Source organism: Podarcis pityusensis, assembly GCF_964106645.2.
Source record: "Podarcis pityusensis genome assembly, chromosome: 8".
Lineage (NCBI taxonomy): Eukaryota > Metazoa > Chordata > Lepidosauria > Squamata > Lacertidae > Podarcis > Podarcis pityusensis.
The window spans coordinates 8,576,004-8,598,434 of NC_138033.1; the positions used below are offsets into that span (position 1 = coordinate 8,576,004).

The 22,431-nt window shown below is 47.1% G+C and overlaps 1 protein-coding gene across 1 annotated transcript in view; it reads left to right on the plus strand.

Moving 5' to 3' along the window:
* Positions 1-22,431, plus strand: part of EHD2 (EH domain containing 2) — a 59,969-nt gene that overhangs the window by 27,619 nt on the left and 9,919 nt on the right. The window contains exon 4 of the mRNA XM_081018942.1: positions 16,183-16,595. Within this exon, the coding sequence (XP_080875068.1) occupies positions 16,183-16,595 (413 nt within the window). The remainder of the gene's footprint in view (positions 1-16,182; positions 16,596-22,431) is intronic.

Here is a 22,431-nt window from a genome sequence, read left to right on the forward strand (position 1 = left end):
GGCTTTTTGTTGTTGTTGGGGATGAACAGAAGAGAAAGCTGCAAGGAGCCTTTGCTTGCAGGGAGAATTTAGTGGGCCTTGCTCCCAGGGATGGGCATAGCTGTCAAGCGTCCCTTATTTGGCGGGACAGTCCCTTATTCCAGCGCCATGTCCCGCTGCTGTCCCTTATTGATGATGTCTCTTAAATAAGCTACTGAAGGTAATGGGGCCCTTTCTATGTCCAACTTGCCTTGTCAACAACAAATTGTTGCTGTTTTTTGTGTTAAATATATGCTATATGGTAATTTATGGACCTAATAGGTATCTAAAGCCATTTGCACGCAACAAAATATGTATTTCATAAAAGTAATTGTTGATCCCTTATTTTGGCTGCTGGTCCCTTATTTTCAAATCTGTAAGTTGACAGCTATGGGGATGGGGCATCTAGCTCTTTTCCTATACAACTGGGACAGACATGTTCCCCGCAAAGTCCCCCCCGAGAGGATAGGGTGGGGAGAGCCCTTTCATGCTTTTCCTGTGACGCTCACATTCCTGTACTCGTCTCCCCTTGGGACTTTGGCCTTCCACTGCGTGGGATGGGTCAGTTCAGGGTGGCTTTTAATTCCCGCTGAGAGGCAGGCCTCTCTCAAGCTCTCTCTCTCTCCCAATATTTCTTTGGTTGCCGGGGCACCCCCGGGAGAACCCTGTTCAGAGATAGCACAGGTCTGCTGCATTCTTTCCACATTTTATACATGAAAGTATGTGGGGAATCTGGATAGACCCCGCCTCGGCGAACAGGGCGAAGTGGAAACTGGGAAAGGCTGTGGGCCCTGGACAAATGGCCTTGTTTATTTGGGAGCGTTAGCCAAGAATCTGCGTTCCTGTGGACGAGACACTCCTTTGACCCCTGTAGCATGGTGTGTGGTTGTGAGCTTTCTCCTGCAACAGGGTGTTAGTCCAGCATCCCTGGGCAAGGCTTCTCCAACCTGGTGCCCTCCATATGGTTTGAACTACAACTCCCATCAGTCCCTGCACTAGGTCCTCTAGACTGGGGGTTCCCCAACTCCATAGCTGTCAACATTTCCCTTTTCTTGCGAGGAATCCTATTCGGAATAAGGGAATTTCCCTTAGAAAAAGGTGACAGCTATGCTCAACTCCCCCCAACTCAAGACTACAGTGGTACCTCGGGTTAAGAACTTAATTCGTTCCGGAGGTCCGTTCTTAACCTGAAACTGTTCTTAACCTGAAGCACCACTTTAGCTAATGGGGCCTCCTGCTGCTGCCGCGCCGCTAGAGCACAATTTCTGTTCTCATCCTGAAGCAAAGTTCTTAACCTGAAGCACTATTTCTGGGTTAGCGGAGTCTGTAACCTGAAGCGTATGTAACCCGAGGTACCACTGTACTTGAAAACGGCAGAGCACTTATTGCTTTTTCTATTGCATTTCTATTGCTTCTTTCATTTATTATACTGTATTCCATTTTCTAGTCTTAGAATCTGCATTCTGTCAGATTTGAATGGTAGTGCAATGAAATGCAACATGGGCAACAATAGAAGCAATTAAGAAATTGCAGTTGAAAATCAATGTGGAGGTGGCTGTGGACCACCTGGATGAAGCCCACCGACCACAGTCTTTGATCCTTTGCTCTAGGGTAGGTGTCGTGATCTAGAGGGCTTCACAACCACTGGATTTTAATGGCAAAGCTTGATCATAGGTGGCAGCCCCTCCAACAAACCTAGACCTCCAAGTGCTTCCATCTGTCCCCCTCATTCATTCATTCATTTTTATAGTGGTACCTCGTGTTACATACGCTTCAGGTTACATACGCTTCAGGTTACAGACTCCGCTAACCCAGAAATAGTGCTTCAGGTTAAGAACTTTGCTTCAGGATAAGAACAGAAATCGGGCTCTGGCGGTGCGACGGCAGCAGGAGGCCCCATTAGCTAAAGTGGTGCTTCAGGTTAAGAACAGTTTCAGGTTAAGAACGGACCTCCAGAACGAATTAAGTACTTAACCCGAGGTACCACTGTATAGTCATTTATTTGACCCTGCTCGTGAGCCAGAAAGGCTTATAATGATCGGGAGTAAGACTGCCCCTGCCGCTCAGGCTTGCTGTCTGAAAAGACATGACACAAAAGGAAAGGGGATAGGGAGGGAAAGGAGGAAAAAAACAACAACCCAGCATTAGTTAAGAGTTCTAATGTGTCTTCTTTCCAGCAGTGAAGGGTGAAGTAAGTTTTCTACAGCAGCTGCTTCTCAGGCCAATGGTTATTCTCCCGCACCCCTTGCCACGAAGCCCCCTCAATGGTGGGCAGCCCCGTGGTCAATGAATGACGCCAGAGTGTGCTGCCCTGAGTTCCACAGAGTGCTAAACTTAGAGGCGCCACTGGCCTGTGGCCCTCGAAGTTGTCCCAGGAGGACATATGGCCCTCCGCCCCTGCCATGGGCCATTATGACTTTGCAGGCCGAAGCCTGGGTGAGGCCTAGCTGGCACAGAAGCCTGCCTCCCTGACCGGGGGCCCCGGGAGGGACTTTTAAGAGAGTTTGTGATACAAATGGGAGCGGGAGAGGATCCTCCGCCAGTCGTGTGTCTGTGGGAAAGAGCAGCCCTTGCTCCATGGCAACGGAGCGCACAGATGATTCACTTGCGAAACGCTGAGGAATGTCTCCTGCATGCCAGGGACGGAGGAGGAAGGGCACATTTCCAGGGCAGCACAAAGCGTGCACATGTGTAGATACAAAGGTAGTTGTAACTAGGAAACTGGGTGGGCCGAGCAAGCGCTGGGATTAGCCTGGCATGCAAAACAAAATGCACGGGCAGCCCTCTGTCGCAAGGCCTTCTTCCCCAGCTCCCCTCGTCCTCCGGCTGGTGTGCTGCCTCTTGGGTTTCGTTGTGTTTTTGTATTTGCAGCAGAACGAGGTGGTAGAATGGACTTTGCCATGCAAATTACACAGAAACATAGCTGTCAAGCGTCCCTTATTTGGCGGGACAGTCCCTTATCCCAGCGCCATGTCCTGCTGCTGTCCCTTATTGATGAGGCTTTGTTTGGCTGCTGGCTGGGCTTTCTGTCTTTGGCTTGGAAGGGCTCAGAAGTTGAACATACCTGTGCCTGGAAAATCCCTTATTTTGGCTGCTGATCCCTTATTTTCGAGGCTGCTGGTCCCTTATTTTCAAATCTGTAAGTTGACAGCTATGCACAGAAATCGAAGAAGTCATAAGAATTACAAGCCATGCAATGGCAACAGCAGGCAAAAAAATCATTATACTGTAAGTGCTTCCGAATGGCCCTTTACAGCAGCTGTTCGCCAACTTGGTGCTCTGGAGGTGCCTTGCGCTACAATTCCCAGCAGCCTCATCAGTCAGCATGCTGGGGCTGATGGGAATTGTAGTCCAAAACATCTGCAGGGCACCAGAAAGCTCCCTGCAAACAGAAAACCAGCATAGCAGACAAGAGCTCTGAGCTTCTACTTTCGTCTTCTTGCCTTCCTTATTTATTTATTGCATTTCTATCCTACCTTTTTCTCTCCAAGGAGCTCAAGGTGGTTTCTGTGGTTCCTCAGTTAAGCAACAAAACAACCCTGTGAGGTAGGTTAGGCAGAGAGGGAGGGAGGCCCAAGGTCAGCCTGTGAGCTTCATGGTCGAGTGAGGATTCGAACCCTGGTCTCTCCCAGGTCCGAGTCGAACACTCTAACCACTGCACCACACTGGCTCTTTTTCTGATGCGTGCTAACTTTCTGCTTGCAGGGAGATAATATTACCAGTACAGTGGTACCTCGGGTTAAGTACTTAATTCGTTCCGGAGGTTCCGTACTTAACCTGAAACTGTTCTTAACCTGAAGCACCACTTTAGCTAATGGGGCCTCCTGCTGCCGCCGCGCCGCCGGAACATGATTTCTGTTCTCATCCTGAAGCAAAGTTCTTAACCTGAAGCACTATTTCTGGGTTAGCGGAGTCTGTAACCTGAAGCATATGTAACCTGAAGCGTATGTAACCCAAGGTACCACTGTATTACTGTTATTATTTTCCTACTACTGTATGATAGCCCTCCACAATAATCTGATTCTGAATCGGTGGCACATTCCGTTTGGCGACCTCTGTCCCAACTCATCCTCCTGAACCTGCCCAGCCAAACTTTGCACAAACATGTTATAGACAGGCTGGAACAACACCGCAAGATCCATTTAATAATTAAATGCTTGCATTCTAAGGCAGCTCCACTTCAAATTTGGTTGGTGTGATGGTTTAGTTTGAAATGGAGCTGCCTTTCAGTGCAAACCTTTGGTTCCCAAATGGTACATGAGGTGGTGCTGATAATAAAGAGTGCTTCTGAGCATGTGTGGAGTACACCTCCCTTGCTAGTGAATTTGTGTATGTTTAGGATTGCCAAGCAGGGCTTCTGAGCTAGAAAGCCCCAATTTCCTCGAGCCCCAACACCCCCTCTTTTATGTTTGCTCTTGGGGGGGGGGGAATCCCATTGGCCAGTAGCTGTTCCGACATCATCTAGCGGCCTAACTCAAGGCTGCAGAACTTTGCAGCCTACCACTGAATTGGATGCAAACCATTCCCTAAACCATGTATGGTATGACATTCTGCAAAGCTCAGCAAACCTCCAGCTGGGGGGACCTCAGAAACTACAACTCCCTAAAGCACCAAAATGCATGAGGTTCCTGGGCTGCTTGCAGCTTACAACTTTGTTGTTGTTTAGTCATTTAGTCGTGTCCAACTTTTCGTGACCCCCTGGACCAGAGCACGCCAGGCACTCCTGTATTCCACTGCCTCCTGCAGTTTGGTCAAACTCATGCTGGTAGCTTCGAGAACACTGTCCAACCATCTCGTCCTCTGTCGTCCCCTTCTCCTTGTGCCCTCCATCTTTCCCAGCATCAGGGTCTTTTCCAGGGAGTCTTCTCTTCTCATGAGGTGGCCAAAGTATTGGAGCCTCAGCTTCAGGATCTGTCCTTCCAGTGAGCACTCAGGGCTGATTTCCTTCAGAATGGAGAGGTTTGATCTTCTTGCAGTCCATAGGACTCTCAAGAGTCTCCTCCAGCACCATAATTCAAAAGCATCAATTCTTCGGCGATCAGCCTTCTTTATGGTCCAGCTCTCACTTCCATACATCACTACTGGGAAAACCATAGCTTTAACTATATGGACCTTTGTTGGCAAGGTGATGTCTCTGCTTTTTAAGATGCTGTCTAGGTTTGTCATTGTTTACAACTTACACAGGCCTAGATTTCACCACAATGAAAGCACGGGCCTCTTGTTCTCTGCCTTCAGACATGAGGAGCTGTTAGTATTTTAAAATCTTCCCCCTTAAAAAACACACAAAAAACCCAATTGCGGATCAGGACAGATTTCTCCCCCACGGATGGTAAAAGCTTCTCCTTCCGTGCTATGGTTTTGCCAGCCTGGGCCTGTCTAGATCCCACCCTGCTCCTTGGCTCCCTTTCCTGCGCACAGCCAGGGATCCATGGGATTCCTGAGCAGAGAGGAAATCCTCGCAGCGAGTCGGCACAAGCCAGAGTCAGCCGCCTGCCCTTCAAAGTGAATTACGGCTCTTTCTCGGGGATGCGCCGCTGCCGCTGCCAGCCTTCGCTCAAAAGCTCCAAAAGGCAACCATCTGGCTTTGGAAACGCACCTGTGGGCTTCATAATCTTTCTAATATACAAAGATTCCTTTTTGCCAGGCACCAAGGCGCAGGCTGCACACGCCCTGTAGACTTAAAGCACATTTCGTGTGCATGGCTTCCCCCCAAATAACCCTGGGAGCTGTAGTTTCCCCCTTGCAGAGCCGCTGTTCCCAGCACCCTTATCAAACTACAGTTCCCAGGATCCTTTGGGGGAGGTCACGTGCTTGAAATGCATGGTGTGTGCGAGCAGCCAAACTATGGTAAGGCAGTCTTTGCTGCAGGTTGGGGTGCCTTCCTATTCATTCTGCTCACTGGGGGCCCTGGACTTCTTCCTCTGCTGCCTCATATCTGGTTCTCCCTGCACCACCACCATCACTAACAACAACAATTTATTTATATGCCTCCCGTCTGACTGGGTTACCCCAGCCACTCTGGGCAGCTTCCAACAAATTAAAACACACTTGGAGTTAAGTGTGAATTTCACGCTCTTTATTCAGCTCATAGTAGTGAGGAATGGAAGTTCCCCCAAAATGTCTGCTTTATATACATTATTTACACAATGGACCCCACGTGATCGGCTAATTCCGGGATTCTCCTGTAGGCCAATCAGGTTGCGGATTCACTTCCACCTGGAGTTGGATTGGGTGGCTCCTGCGGACCAATCAGACTGCTGCATTCTGGATCCTATTGTTCTAGGACCAATCAGACTGCTGCATTCTGAATCCTATTGTTCTAGGGCCAATCAGACTGCTGCATTCTGAATCCTATTGTTCTAGGACCAATCAGACTGCTGCATTCTGAATCCTGTTGTTCTAGGACCAATCAGACTGCTGCAATTTGGATCTATTCAACTCAGTACATAACAACACAGTATCAGTGATTGCACAAACCAAAGAAAAATGCCTTGGATGAGCAGGGCTGCCGTGTTCTTTCTTATCTTTGTATAAAAATATACAGGGTTCCCCTCCTTCTCTTTTGCACGGCAAAACAACTCTAGATGCAGCAACAGCAATAAAAGCTGGGGCGAGGGGGGGGGCGGTTCACCACCATCCCCCTCTCCAGCCAACCCAGCACATTCCACACTCCCTCTTCTGCTGGAAACCCTTCCCTGTTCAGTTCAGAATTTGCTTGGTATTTCTTAAGCATCTTGGTGGAGGGAAACTCCCCTTTCCCCTGCTAATTTGGCAATCTAATCCAAGCCGTTTGCTGGCCTATGCGCCAAAGTTAACTGGGTTTCCCAATCGGGGTTTGGATTTGTTCATTAGCAAAACCCCGCGAGACACGACGCCACGATGCAAAACCACGAGCTTCCAATTATAACCGACGCAAATTGATTGGTTTAACCGCACAACAGTGCTTTGTTTCATGCACAAAGTTGCACATAGGAAGCTGGCTTCTACTGAGTCAATATTTCCTAGCATGGCTCTCCGGGATTTTAGGAAAGGGCCATTGCCAGCCTTTACCTAGAGAGGCAGTAGGTTGAACCAAAGGCCTTCTGCATGAAAAATGGATGTTCCATCTCTGAGCTATGACTAGTGCGCTTTGGTCCATCGTGGCTGCTCTGCTGGTTGCTGAAATTTGCTGCTGTTGGCGATTCCACAAGCCTGGCAGGGTCCAGATTATTAGCATTATCAAGAGTTCATCCCAGCAGATAATGTTAGCGCCTAAAAGGAGCCTGCTCTCACAGTAGCTAACCAGAGGTCTGTCGAAAGCCCCAAACCAGGATCTGACCACAACAGTACAGTGGTACCTCGGGTTAAGAACTTAATTCGTTCTGGAGGTCCATTCTTAACCTGAAACTGTTCTTAACCTGAGGTACCACTTTAGCTAATGGGGCCTCCCGCTGCGCGATTTCTGTTCTCATCCTGAAGCAAAGTTCTTAATCTGAGGTACTATTTCTGGGTTAGCGGAGTCTGTAACCTGAAGCGTCTGTAACCCGAGGTACCACTGTACTCTTCCTCACCTGCGATTCACAGCAAATGATATTGAATAGTGCCGCACAAATGCACCTTACGGTATTGACTCTTAGGAACTATAGGTCGCCCCTACCCTTCTCCCGAAACAACGAGCCTGGAAACAAAGATCTGGATGGAGGGCAGTGAGAAACAATGGAAAGAGCTGGCCCATATTGAGAAGATACAGTGGTACCTCGGGTTACAGACGCTTCAGGTTACAGACTCTGCTAACCCAGAAATAGTGCCTCAGCTTAAGAACTTTGCTTCAGTATGAGAACAGAAATCGCGCGGCCGTGCAGCAGAGGTGGGAGGCCCCATTAGCTAAAGTGGTACCTCAGGTTAAGAACAGCTTCAGGTTAAGAACGGACCTCCGGAACGAATTAAGTTCTTAACCCAAGGTACCACTGTATTTGCCAAGTCAAAAGCTGGTCGGTTACATGGTCTGGTCATATAATCTTACAGTGAACAATGAGAATATCATCCAAAGCAGCAACACTCAGTCTGGCCGCACACATGGAGAATCTCCTTGTACCGTCTCAGTAGGAGAAGACCTCAGGGATGTGGTCTCAGTTTCTTAAAGCACTTATTCGTTGCATTTATACCCTGCTTATTTCTCCAAAAAGCTAACGGTGGCGTAGATGGTCCTCTCCCTCTCCTCATTCAACCCCCACAGGCCTGTGAAGTAAGGGAGGATGAGAGGAAGCAACTGGCCCAAGGTCACCCTGTGAGCTTCGTGGCCGAGTGGGAATTCGACCCGAGTTTTCCCAGGTCCTAGTCCAGCGCTCTAACCACTGCACCACACTGGCATTTTGAAGCAGGCCTTTCCGAACTTTGGCAGCACCTCTGCTTGAAAGTAGCGATGCCGTAAGCTTCAGGGGCACCGCCCACCAGTTAATGGTGCGTTGAGTGGCCCTGAAATCTCCAACTTCCATGTGTTGTTGTTTAGTCGTGTCCGACTCTTCGTGACCCCATGGACCAGAGCACGCCAGGCACTTCTGTCTTCCACTGCCTCCCACAGTTTGGTCAGACTCATGCTGGTAGCTTCAGGAACACTATCCAACCATCTCGTCCTCTGTCGTCCCCTTCTCCTTGTGCCCTCCATCTTTCCCAACATCAGGGTCTCTTCCAAGGAGTCTTCTCTTCTCATGAAGTGGCCAAAGTCTTGGAGCCTCAGCTTCAGGATCTGTCCTTCCAGTGTGCACTCAGGGCTGATTTCCTTCAGAATGGAGAGGTTTGATCTTCTTGCAGTCCATGGGGCTCTCAAGAGTCTCCTCCAGCACCATAATTCAAAAGCATCAATTCTTTGGCGATCAGCCTTCTTTATGGTCCAGCTCTCACTTCCATACATACCTGTGGGGTGCCACAGGGTTCTGTCTTGGGCCCGGTCTTATTCAACATCTTTATCAACGACTTGGATGATGGACTCAAGGGCATCCTGATCAAATTTGCAGATGACACCAAATTGGGAGGGGTGGCTAACACCCCAGAGGACAGGATCACACTTCAAAACGACCTTGACAGATTAGAGAACTGGGCCAAAACAAATAAGATGAATTTTAACAGGGAGAAATGTAAAGTATTGCACTTGGGGGGGAAAAATGAGAGGCACAAATACAAGATGGGGGCACCTGGCTTGAGAGCAGTACATGTGAAAAGGATCTAGGAGTCTTGGTTGACCACAAACTTGACATGAGCCAACAGTGTGACGCAGCAGCTAAAAAAGCCAATGCAATTCTGGGCTGCATCAATAGGAGTATAGCATCTAGATCAAGGGAAGTAATAGTGCCACTGTATTCTGCTCTGGTCAGACCTCACCTGGAGTACTGTGTCCAGTTCTGGGCACCACAGTTCAAGAAGGACATTGACAAACTGGAACGTGTCCAGAGGAGGGCAACCAAAATGGTCAAAGGCCTGGAAACAATGCCTTATGAGGAACGGCTAAGAGAGCTGGGCATGTTTAGCCTGGAGAAGAGGAGGTTAAGGGGTGATATGATAGCCATGTTCAAATATATAAAAGGATGTCACATAGAGGAGGGAGAAAGGTTGTTTTCTGCTGCTCCAGAGAAGCGGACACGGAGCAATGGATCCAAACTACAAGAAAGAAGATTCCACCTAAACATTAGGAAGAACTTCCTGACAGTAAGAGCTGTTTGACAGTGGAATTTGCTGCCAAGGAGTGTGGTGGAGTCTCCTTCTTTGGAGGTCTTTAAGCAGAGGCTGGACAACCATATGTCAGGAGTGCTCTGATGGTGTTTCCTGCTTGGCAGGGGGTTGGACTCGATGGCCCTTGTGGTCTCTTCCAACTCTATGATTCTATGATTCTATGATTCTACATCACTACTGGGAAAACCATAGCCATAACTATGGAGGAGGAGGAACCGGCAAGCCACTCCAGTATCCCTGCCAAGAAAACTCCATGGACAAAGACAACTTCCATGTACAGGAATGCAAACAGCCTTACATCTCGCACCAGGAGTCATGCATGAGAATTCTTGTGCCTCTGGCAGCACCGGGTGTGTCTGTCTGCTCAGATTCCATTGAGTCAGTTACATTTTGCAGGAAAGACTTAGAAACATTTGTTTTCACACCACCTCCTCTGCTTTACTAAATAAACCAGGGAAGGGTGGAAATTCCTTCTCCAAGGAGATACATTCGCTCCTTAAACACCCACTCTTCTCCTGGGCCATCTCTTCCTCTGCCAGCCACAGGCTGCTCATCAATTGGGTCTGGATCTGGCCAGAACCCTGGAGCCTGCTATCACCCAGAGGGCAAGTGCTGGCATGGGCTGGCTGCCTGGAAATTTGGCCCCTTATCACTGGTGTGCTAATAAACCAGAAGGGGAAAGGAAAGAAACCTGCAAAAAGCAGCACTTTGTAAACTTGTAATTTGCAGGCAATCTCAATATATATATTTATTTTAATCCCGCTCTTGTGTGCAAGAAGGGAGAGTTTATGTGGCTTGTAAAATTCACCGGAAATGCAGTAGCTGACAAGGGTAACAAGGGCCCATTAGCCATGACTGTCAGTTTCCTGCCTGGACTCCCATGCTGCAGTAGTTAATTCCTTAAATAATGGGGCAGGCCCCCCTGCCCAGTACAGCCTGGCTCTAGCTACTCAGTGGTGAGGCAAAAAGCACTCTGCACACACTCAGGGGCACTTTCACCTTTTGTTATTGTAGCGCATATTCCAGGGGGCTGAGCTGCGATGTTCAAAAAGGGACCCTGCCCCTCTGCCAGAGCTCACACGGGCTTAAACCCTGTCCCGCCATCCTTTCCAGGCCTGCCCCGGGGGCAAACCAGGGCGCAGAGAATGGTTCCTTTGTCTTGACCTTCTGTATCTCTGTCTTGTGACACCAATCCGGAGCAGCATATTCCACTTGGGCAATGCATGCGCCATCGTTCGGGTGACCTCTGGCAACCCCTTTTCCCGCCGGTGCTTCTCTAAGATAAGGCTGCGTGGCCGGCCAACCCTGCCTCTTTTATTTAAGATCTCCCATCTTTATTATTTTTCTTTAATCGGTCAGAACAATGAGGGCTCATTGCTCAGACTTTCCTATGGAACGGCTCGGTTTCCTTTTTTGGTGCTGTGGAACAAGCCCTTCTGAACTTCGGCTGCCAAGAGGCGGGTGAGAGAGGCTGAGAGGGGTGGCTCTGATCCAACAGCTACGAAAGCTGCAGAGCTTGTTTAGATTTGGCAGGGATGGAGAAGAGGGAGGGGGCTGAGAAGGAGAGTCCGGGACAGAGGCCGGGGGGGGGGGCGACTGCTTTTGCTGGACTGGAAGAGGGGGACCCAGGTTGCTGGGAGCAGGGGACATGACCGAGGGGTATATAATTGTGCACAGATAGAGTTTAAACAAAACATATTATCTTAAAACATATCCTTGATTCCCCCCCCCCCCCATTCCCTCCCATATAATAACCCCCTCCCCTCCCCCCCCCCGACTTCCCTCAGCTCCAATCTCTGGTTTCTCTACAACTGCTATTCTCTGCATGTTACAAAACTGTAATGATCATTAATATATCTGACTGGTTATTGTCAATAAAAAGTTTGTGAGTGTTTATTCAAAACCTGCCAAGGAGTCTAGTTCACTTTGTTGTTTCTTTAAGTACTTTGTAAAGGGTTCCCATTCATCTTTAAAGTCACAGTTATCCTTGTCCCGTAGTTTATGTATCAATTTTGCCAATTCTCCGTAGTCCATCAGTTTCTCTTGCCATAGTTCTTTAGTCGGGATTTCCTCGTTCTTCCATCCTTGTGCTATTAAGACTCTTGCCGCCGCTGTCGCATACATGAAGATATTTTTCAACTTCCTTGGCAGGTCTTTTCCTACAATCCCTAACAGAAATGCTTCAGGTTTCTTAACAAATGTTAGATGGAACATTTTCTTCAGTTCATTGTATATCATTTCCCAAAACTTTTTTAACTTCATTACAATCCCACCATTTGTAAACTGAGTCCCTCGCTGCTATGGGAAAGCACGCCTTGGTTTAAGAACGCTTTGGTTTAAGAATGGACTTCCGGAACAGATTCAGTTCGTAAACCAAGGTACCACTGTACTTAATTGCTGACATTACCCCTCAGTTCACTTTAGATCAGGGGCAGCCAACATGGCGGTGGTGTTAGACTCCAAATCCCATCAGCCCCAGCCAGCATGATGAATAGTCAGAGATCATGGGAGCTGTAGTCCAAAGCATACGGAAGGCGCTACATTGGCTATCCTTGCCTTTTAGGGTCTTGACCAAGGGGAACAAGACTGGCAACTTTCTGTCTGTGGTGGTAGAAAACACCAGCTAACTCCCCAGGACTTGCCACTGAGCGAGTTCAACCCATTCCATACTGTAGTACGAAACAGCAGTTTGGCACGCAATGCAAAAATCCTTGAGATGTCTTAATGTTTATAGTCAAACCCCAGATTCTAAATTAAGAACCTTTATTAAGAGTGGAGACAAAGAGCGAAGGAAAAAAACAGAGGGGCCCCAGATTTGATCCCTGGCGGCTCTGGGTAGGGTGCGAGAAGACTCCTATCAAGTCCACAGCCAGCTATTTTGCAGACAGTAGTAAGACAACTTACTAAGTAAGTAGTAAGCAAGCAATGACAAACCTAGACAGCATCTTAAAAAGCAGACACATCACCTTGCCAACAAAGGTCCGTATAGTTAAAGCTATGGTTTTCCCAGTAGTGACGTATGGAAGTGAGAGCTGGACCATAAAGAAGGCTGATCGCCAAAGAATGGATGCTTTTGAATTCTGGTGCTGGAGGAGACTCTTGAGAGTCCCATGGACTGCAAGAAGATCAAACCTCTCCATTCTGAAGGAAATCAGCCCTGAGTGCTCACTAGAAGGACAGATCCTGAAGCTGAGGCTCCAAGACTTTGGCCACCTCATGAGAAGAGAAGACTCCCTGGAAAAGACCCTGATGTTGGGAAAGATGGAGGGCACAGGGAGAAGGGTACGACAGAGGACGAGGTGGTTGGACAGTGTTCTCGAAGCTACCAGCATGAGTTTGACCAAACTGTGGGAGGCAGTGGAAGACAGAAGTGCCTGGCGTTTTCTGGTCCATGGGGTCACGAAGAGTCGGACACGACTAAATGACTAAACAACAACAGTAAGACAATGGGCCATTGGTCTGGCAAGAGGCAGATCCACACCATAGATCTAAAGCACATTCCATGCACATTTAGAGGACATGGCTTCCCCCAAAGAATTCTGGGAACTGTAGTTTATTAAGAGTCCTGGGAATTGTTGTTCTGTTGAGGGGCAAACTACCATTCCCAGGATTCTTTGGGAGAGTCATGTGCCTTAAAGGCACAGTCTGTACGCAGCTGAAGCTTCAAAAATGGCAGCAACCCTTTTGGAATTATAGGGACAGAACTACCTAAATTGTATAGAAATTTATTTATGTATGCTACTACAGTGGCAAGAACGTTACTCGCCCCAAAATGGAAAGAAGCAGAAGTCCCAACAAAGGAAGAATGGATACAAAAACTTATGGAATATGCAGAAATGGCAACTGGAAGAATAAGAAATCAAGATAACAGACTTTTTATTAAAGAATGGAAATGGTTGATTGAATATTTACAGATAAATTGTAAATGGATAAGAACATTGGCAGGATTATTGTATTAACCTGTAGTTTGATAAGAGTATATATTTAAAGCAGATGAATGAGCAAATTAAGTTAATTTGGATATGCAGAAAATACTAAAAATAAATTTAAAGAACCTCAGAAAGAGGGGGAAGAAAGTTGAGTTTTGAAATGTTAAAATGATCAGTGAAATGTATAAAATCAGTGAAATGTATAAACCTGAAAAGCATAAATAAAATTTTAAAAATGAAAATGGCAGCAACTGCCTTAAAGTTGCTTCTTTCCCTGAAAGTGAGCTAAGATGCCACTTTGCAGGGGGCGTGTGTGTGCAAAATTACCTCTTATTTGTGGGAATGTTCAGGGATGCAGGATATATTGTTTGATTATATCCTTTCCAACTTGTGTTAACAAGTTCTACAATTTAGCAGAGTAACGTTCCCCTTTTAAACTTGCACAGCGGATGCGTTTGCTCGGGCTCGCTAAAGCCTCAAAAATAAGTTACCTGGTAATTTCCCCTTTAGTCCCTCGTAAAAGGAAATAGACACAACACAGTCTTCTATAAAAGCATAAAAAGAGTTTACAGTCATACCTTTTGTTACGTTTGCTTCAAGTTAAATCTTTTCAGGTTGCGTCCCGCGGCGACCCAGAAATACCGGAAATACCGGAAAGGTGACTACTGTACTACTGTACTACTACAGTAGAGGCCAAGGCCTGGAAAAAATCCAATATGGAGGTTGGTTGGCCGAAATATGGGGAAATCATAGAAAAAGTTGGAGAAAATTGGAGGCTGCAGAGTTATGAAAAATTAAAGAATAAGGTGCAAAATTGGTTCCATTATGCTCAATTACAAGAGGTTTTTAAGTTGGATAAAAAAACAGGCTTCCAGGTGGAAAAATCGAAACTAGAGACAGAATTGTTAGAACCAAAGACTAAAGTACTTTCGAGAATGTATAATTTGCTGCTTAAATGGAACACTCAGGATGAGACAGTCAAATCAGCAATGATAAAATGGGCTCAGGATATTGGGTACAACATTATGTTTGAAGACTGGGAAAGGTTATGGACCACTGGTATGAAATTCACGGCATGTAATGCCTTGAAAGAGAATATTATGAAAATGATATATAGGTGGTACATGACCCCAGTCAAGCTTGCTAAGATATATCATTTGTCTGATAATAAATGTTGGAAATGTAAGGAGGCTGAAGGGACATTCTTTCACCTCTGGTGGACTTGCCCAAAAGTGAAGGTCTTCTGGGAAATGATACATAATGAGTTAAAAAAGGTGTTTAAATACACCTTTCCTAAGAAACCAGAGGCCTTTCTCCTGGGCATTGTCGGCCAGAAGGTGTTAAAGAAGGACAGAACTTTTTATATGTATGCTACAACAGCAGCAAGAATACTAATTGCAAAATACTGGAAGACACAAGATTTGCCCACACTGGAAGAGTGGCAGACGCAGTTGATGGACTATATGGAATTGGCCGAAATGACTGGCAGAATCCGAGATATGGGAGAAGAAACAATGGAAGAGGATTGGAAAAAATTCAAAGACTATCTACAAAAATATTATAAGTTATATGAATGTTAAGAGTTTGCATGACTTAGAAAATTTAGCTTCAGCAATAAGATTCGGTGATATGGAAACTAAGTTATAATTATGAAAGGACTAATGTTTAAAGTAACATCATATTTATTTTAAGGCAAAGTAATCAGATAATAAGTATTTTAAACATAAAGTATAATTGTTTGAAAGTACAAAGGAATGCATGAAACAAGGTAATAATTTGCTGATATCTTTATTGTAAAGAATGCAGGGTGAGGGAGATGTGGGGAAGTCCAGTTGGTTATGAGAAAACACTCTGGAAAGATGGTTTTCTTTTGTCTTTCTTTCTTTTTTTTTCTTCTTATTCTTTTCTACTACTGTTATTTTCTTATGCTGATTGTACACTTGTATCTGAAAAAAGCAATAAAAATTTTTATTAAAAAAAAAAAAGAAATACCGGAAAGGGTTACTTCCGGGTTTCGCCACTCGCGCAGACGCTCAAAATGACGTCACGCGCATGCGCAGAAGTGGCGAATAGCTCATGTTGCAAATGGGGCTCCGGAACGGATCCCGTTCGCAACCAGAGGTACCACTTGTACTCACTCACTCATTCTGTTCACAGATGGATCCCAGAAGGCAGACTTAAGTTACAAAAGTAATGTACCTGCAATCTATCCCATAAAGAGATAGTCCCTTTGACCTCTCTTGGCTGAAAGCCAAGAGAGCATCTTAGGCTAAGCTGATGTTGCTTTGACGAATGTAGTCAGAGAGAGAGATGGCGGCCAGTCCTATGCTTTTGTTACCTCCACAGGTGAGGCCACGCCCACCTCTGATCACATGTAGGGGAAGTCTGTCCCAGCCTAGGAGGAAACAGGAAGTTCTGACTGGCTGGTCCAGACATCCCCTTTTTATGTCCACTCTAGGGATGTTGTACTTGACTGCTCTGTGTTTCACATCCCACATTATTCCACAAGGCTCTCTCTTCTCCTCCGCAGGCTACGACTTCCCGGCTGTGTTGCAGTGGTTTGCCGAGCGCGTGGACCTCATCATCCTCCTCTTTGACGCCCACAAGCTGGAGATCTCAGACGAGTTCTCGGAGGCCATCCGGGCCCTCAAGGGCAACGAGGACAAGATCCGGGTGGTCCTGAACAAGGCCGACATGGTGGAGACGCAGCAGCTGATGCGGGTCTACGGCGCCCTCATGTGGTCGCTGGGCAAAGTGTTCAACACGCCCGAGGTGCTGCGTGTCTACATCGGGTCCTTCTGGTCGGAGCCCCTGATGATCTCCGATAACCGACGGTTATTTGAGCTCGAGGAGCAGGACTTGTTCACGGACATCCAGAACCTGCCCCGGAATTCTGCCCTGAGGAAGCTTAACGATTTGGTCAAGAGAGCCCGTCTGGTCAGGGTGAGTACTTGGGCGGCCACAAGGTAGACAGGGAAGGTCTCAGCGGTGGCTAAGGAGAAGAATATCCTAGGACAACAAGGAGATGTTCGGTAGATCGGGGCTGGGGAAACTTGTGGCCCTCCAGATGTTCTTGGACTCCAGCTCCCAGCAGTCATCAAAGGTGATGGGAGTTGTAATATGACAACATCTGAAGGCACACACGTTCCCCACCTCCTGCAGCAGGTAATGCATTGCGATGGGTGTCAAGTTATGAGAAAGGAGGTTCTGACTAAACATCAGGAAGAGCTGTCATAGCCCTGTTCGGGTCCTGTTGCTGATCTAGAAGGGGATAGGAGTCTCCAAGTAACACTTGCCTGAGAGCAGAATCCACATATGAAGTCAGAGGACCCAGAGGTCAGGGAATCCAGATGATCACAGAGACAAGGGTCTAGATGGAGAGCAGGAAACAGCAAGGCAGGGCCGGGAACCATAGGCGTTGTTTCCAGCATCTGACTGCTGCTGAGAGCTCTGCTTAAGAAGGCTGAAGCCAGCTGGTTCTCATCAGTGCCTTCTCCTGTTCTTGAAGGCTGATCAGCTGCGGGTGGCATCATTCCACCTTCTTCTCCTTCAGGCTGCTGTTCAGCAGGTGAAGCTGACTCCTGACCCATGACAAGAACTTTCAGCCAGTAAGAAGTGTTAGGACAGTGGAACAGACTGCCTTGGAAGGTGGTGGACTCTCCTTCCTTGAAGGTTTTTAAGCAGAGGTTGGATGGCCATCTGTCAGGGATGCTTTAGTTGAGATTCCTTCATTGTAGGGGTTTAGAACAGATGAACCTCAGGGTTCCTTCCAACTCTACGAATCTATGAACCAGTAGTTGGTCAATGAAAATAAGCTGTTGGTCAATGACAGTAAGATAATGTTCTGTTCTGATGGTTCCCAAACTGCCCTTGTCTCCCAGAGTGCTTGAAAATGGCTGAGGGTCTTGGCCATGGGTAGGCAAACTAAGGCCTAGGGGCCGGATCTGGCCCAATCGCCTTCTAAATCTGGCCCGCAAAGCGTGTTTTTACATGAGTAGAATGTGTCCTTTTATTTAAAATGCATCTCTGGGTTATTTGTGGGGCGTGGGAATTCGTTCATCCCCCCCCCAAAAAAATACAGTCCAGCCCCCCACAAGGTCTGAGGGACAGTGGACCGGTCCCCTGCTGAAAAAGTTTGCTGACCCCTGGTCTTGGCAGACACTTATTAATTTGCCTGCCTTTTGTAGCACTTACCATGCACTGCGCTAGATGTTGTATGATTTTTAATTATATTTTTGCAGGCCCACTCCAGACCACCTGCATGATGCTCACAGGCCACTGGTGGTCCACGGACCCCAGTTTGAGATGCCCTGTGGACCAGTTCCATTAGGAGGAAGGGAAGTGCGGCCTCTGCCCATTTCAGGGGCACTCCATTGCAGCCGTGAATGCTCTGTTGCAAAACCTCCTTGGCTGGCGGTGGAACATTCCTTTGCAATGGAATTGGAGGGCAAATAGGCATTGTGTCTTGAGATGGTTTTGCTGGGTTGTGAAAGGCGAATGATCCCAAAGGGAGATCTGTTGCAGGCAGGGATCTTCTCCAACAGGAGAATGCGGCATGCACTCCCGCCAGGAGAAATGTCCCATTGCAATGGGGGTAGGTGCAGCAACTGAGCTGGGGTGGGAATTCTGTTGTAGTTACCTGTTGGATACAGTCGCATTGAAATGGGACTGGAAAGGAGAACAGGAATTGCCCACTGAGGGAACTTCAGGTTGCAAGAGACCGTGATACGGGTATTTTGTGTGAATGAATGGCACAAGGGAGGTTATTCTTAAAGTGTTCCACTGAGGTGAGGCTTGAAGGAAGAGCATTATCCCATTTGAACAGCCCAGTGTGTGTGTGTGTGTGTGTGTGTGAGAGAGAGAGAGAGAGAGAGAGAGAGGGAATACAGTGGTACCTCGGGTTACATACGCTTCAGGTTACAGACTCCGCTAACCCAGAAATAGTACCTCAGATTAAGAACTTTGCTTCAGGATGAGAACAGAAATTGTGCTCCGGCGGTGCAGCAGCAGCAGGAGGCCCCATTAGCTAAAGTGGTGCTTCAGGTTAAGGACGGACCAACGGAGCGAATTAATTACTTAACCCGAGGTAAAAGGTAAAGGGACCCCTGAACATTAGGTCCAGTCATGACCGACTCTGGGGTTGCAGCGCTCATCTCGCTTTATTTGCCGAGGGAGCCGGCGTACAGGTCATGACTACAGGTCATGTGGCCAGCATGACTAAGCCAATTCTGGCAAACCAGAGCCGCGCACGGAAACGCTGTTTACCTTCCCGCCGGAGTGGTACCTATTTATCTACTTGCACTTTGCTGTGCTTTCGAACTGCTAGGCTGGCAGGAGCAGGGACCGAGCAACAGGAGCTCACCCCGTCGTGGGGATTCAAACCGCCGACCTTCTGATTGGCAAGTCCTAGGCTCTGTGGTTTAACCCACAGCGCCACCCGCGTCCTTAACCCAAGGTACCACTCTATTAATGACCTCAGAACTGTTGGCCAGTGTGGTAATTTCCCATCGCAACCACAGCTAGGTGGAGATGGCAAGCATTACTGAATGGAAGGATATTCCAGCGTTGCAGACATGTTTGTGACTGAAGAAAGGACTTGGCTGATGCTCTACACAGTGAGAAAATACAGAGTTTTAATGGGGTTGTGGGGAGAGGACACGCAATGGCAGGCTTTACCCATCTGGCTAATGCACCAGATGCATTACTGAACTTCTCTTCACCCATACTGAGGATGGACTCCCATGCCGTGCTTCATCCTACAAGCACCCTCCTTCCGCTGTCTCCAACTACACCGCTTTTCCTTTTTGAAAGGATTGACCTTAAGTAATACGATCACACTTGCAGAGGGGCCCTTCCACTAAACCACCCCCATTCCCCTTTTTCTCCGTCGCAGGAGACCGCGGCTTGTCCCGACGCCCAGTTTTTAATTGCTGCTTTTCCTGTTCTCCCGAGCAATTGGGAAGGAACTTTATTGCGCCTCCCCTTCTGAACAATGGCCCCGTCCCGCAGAGGAAGCCCGCATTGTGCTTTAGGGTACAATGTGTTTATGGGCTCGACCACCCCTTTCCTATTTCCCAACGCTTCCCTCTGTGTTTTGCTCTGGTTTTCTCGTTAAGCACGTTCCTGATGAGGTGGCATCTTCCGCCGTCTTAATTAGATGAATGACGCCGCCTCGTTTCTCTCTTCTCAGGCCTGTTGCTCTGGGTACGCAGAGTAGCGGAGATGGGTAGAAGCCTCGCCCAAAGATCCGTCCTAGCCATAGATCAAATCCTGGCTCCCACTTCTCACAAACAGCAGTAGCTATTTATTTTTTTAATAAATTTTTATTAGATTTTCCACAGTGATAACACAAACCACAAAGCAAAATGATACACAAAAACAGAAAAAGAAAAAGAAAAAAGAAAGGGGGAAAAGGGGGGGAACAATAAACAGATAAACAATAACAACAAACTTAATTCTTCACAAATCCAACCTTTCAAACATCTTGGTTGACTTCCTCAAATCCCTCCCTTCTGAGTTTCCTTGTAATTAAAGGTAACAGCTTTCCAATATCATTATTAAACTAAAACAATTTCCAATTATAGTCCATCTTATTCACTTTTCTTAACATTCTATATCCCATTTATTTAATTATAACTGAATTTAATCCTAGGCCTATTTGTTTCTTTCAAGTAATTTATAATTTTTTATATTACAATATTTGTTCAAATAGTCCTTGAATTTCCTCCAGTCCTCTTGAAACTCCTCTTCTTTCTGGTCGCGGATTCTTCCAGTCAGGTCAGCTAGCTCCGAAAAGTCCATCACCTTCACCTGCCAATCTTCCACTGTTGGCAGTGCTTGTGTTTTCCAGTCTTTAGTAAGTAATATTTGGGCGGCCGTTGTGGCATACAAAAATAATTTAACATCTTTCTTGGGCAATTCTAAACCTGTTATTCCAAGAAGAAAGGCCTCTGGTTTCTTAATAAATGTATATTTCAACATATTTTTTCTTCAGTTTATAAATCTTCTCCCAGAAGTCTTTCACCTTGGGACAAGTCCACCACATATGGAAAAAAGTACCTTCTTTTTCTTTACATTTCCAACAAAGGTTATCACTATTGTAATAAATCTTTGCTAGTTTTACAGGGGTCAAGTACCATCTATACATCATCTTCATAATGAAGTTGGTCCCTTACCTTTCCCGCCTGACCTGGCCACAGTGATCCATGCAACGGTCATCTCCAGGCTTGACTACTGTAATTCGCTCTACGCGGGGCTGCCCTTGAAGCTGTCCCAGAAACTCCAGCGGGTGCAGAATGCTGCAGCGAGGCTCCTCACGGGGTCCCTGCCATGGGAGCATATTCAGCCAGTGCTTTTCAAGCTACACTGGCTCCCGGTGGAGTACAGGGTCAGATTTAAGGTGCTGCTTTTGACCTTTAAAGCCCTTCACGGCCTAGGACCCTCGTACCTACGGGACCGCCTCACCCGGTATGCCCCACGGAGAGCCTCAAGGTCCATAAATAGCAACACCCTAGTGGTCCCAGGCCCTAAGGAAGTTAGATTGGCTTCAACCAGAGCCAGGGCCTTTTCAACTCTGGCCCCTGCCTGGTGGAACGCTCTGCCTCATGAGACCAGGGCCCTGCAGGATCTGATTTCTTTCCGCAGGGCCTGTAAGACAGAGTTGTTCCGCCTGGCCTTTGGCTTGGAGCCAATTTGATTCCCTCCCTCCCTCTCTTTCTTTTTCCTTTTCCTTTCTCCTCCTGCGATGAGGCTACATTTTAATATTTTAATGTTCCATTATTTTAATGTTGTATTTTATTTTTGTTTTTAAGTTGTAATCATTCATCTTGTTTTTATTATTGCTTGTAAGCCGCTCTGAGCCTGGCCTTGGCTGGGGAGGGCGGGGTATAAATAAAAAATTATTATTATTATTATTATTATTATTATTATTATTATATCTTCCTTTAACATTGTACGTGCAGTGAACCTAACCCCTTTCCTCCATAACCTCTCTCAGTCCTCCATCATTATATTATGTCCCACATCTCTTGCCCAATCAATCATAACCAATTTAACTTGTTCATCCTTTGTATGTCACTCCAACAGCAGTAGCTATTTTTTGACCCATCAGAAAGACAGTCTTTTAGCAAGCCAGGCATGGGTCTGAGTCCCTGAAGGCTGCTCCATGGGGGGGGGGCACTGTCCTACCAAACTCAGCCTGCCTGCAGCCAGCCCCACACCTCTCTGCCCTCTTGCTTTTGACCAATCCAGAGAGTAGCGCAGCCTGTCATCTTCTCCCTCCTCCGTTTCAGTAGAAATTGGCAGAGAAGATGGGTACCAATCTAGAATCGGCTGCTTCTGCCTGTCACTGGCACTGACTCCAACTGCTGTTGGCATCCCTGCCTTCCGCCCTACCATTGCCAAGATAGAGAGGGAAGGAGCGACCCACTTTTTTCTGGTTTGGGTCCTGTCCGCACTCAGTTTTGGACACAGCCTAACCCACTTACGTTGTGTTGCTATCCACTGCCGGCGTGCAGTTGCCAACAGATTAATTCCAAGGGAACACGGCCTTTGAAAGAAAACAGCAACAAACCACTATTGTAAGGATGGTGAGGTGATGGGTGTTGGATTCCAACTCCCATCAGCCCCAGTCAACATGGTAAGTCCAAATTGCAGTCCAAAATAACTGCAGGGCGCCTGGTTGGGGAAGGCTGATTCCTGCATTGCAGGGGGTTGGACTAGATGACCTTTGGGGTGCCTTCCAACTCTACAATTCTATGATTCTATGTTTCTGTGATAC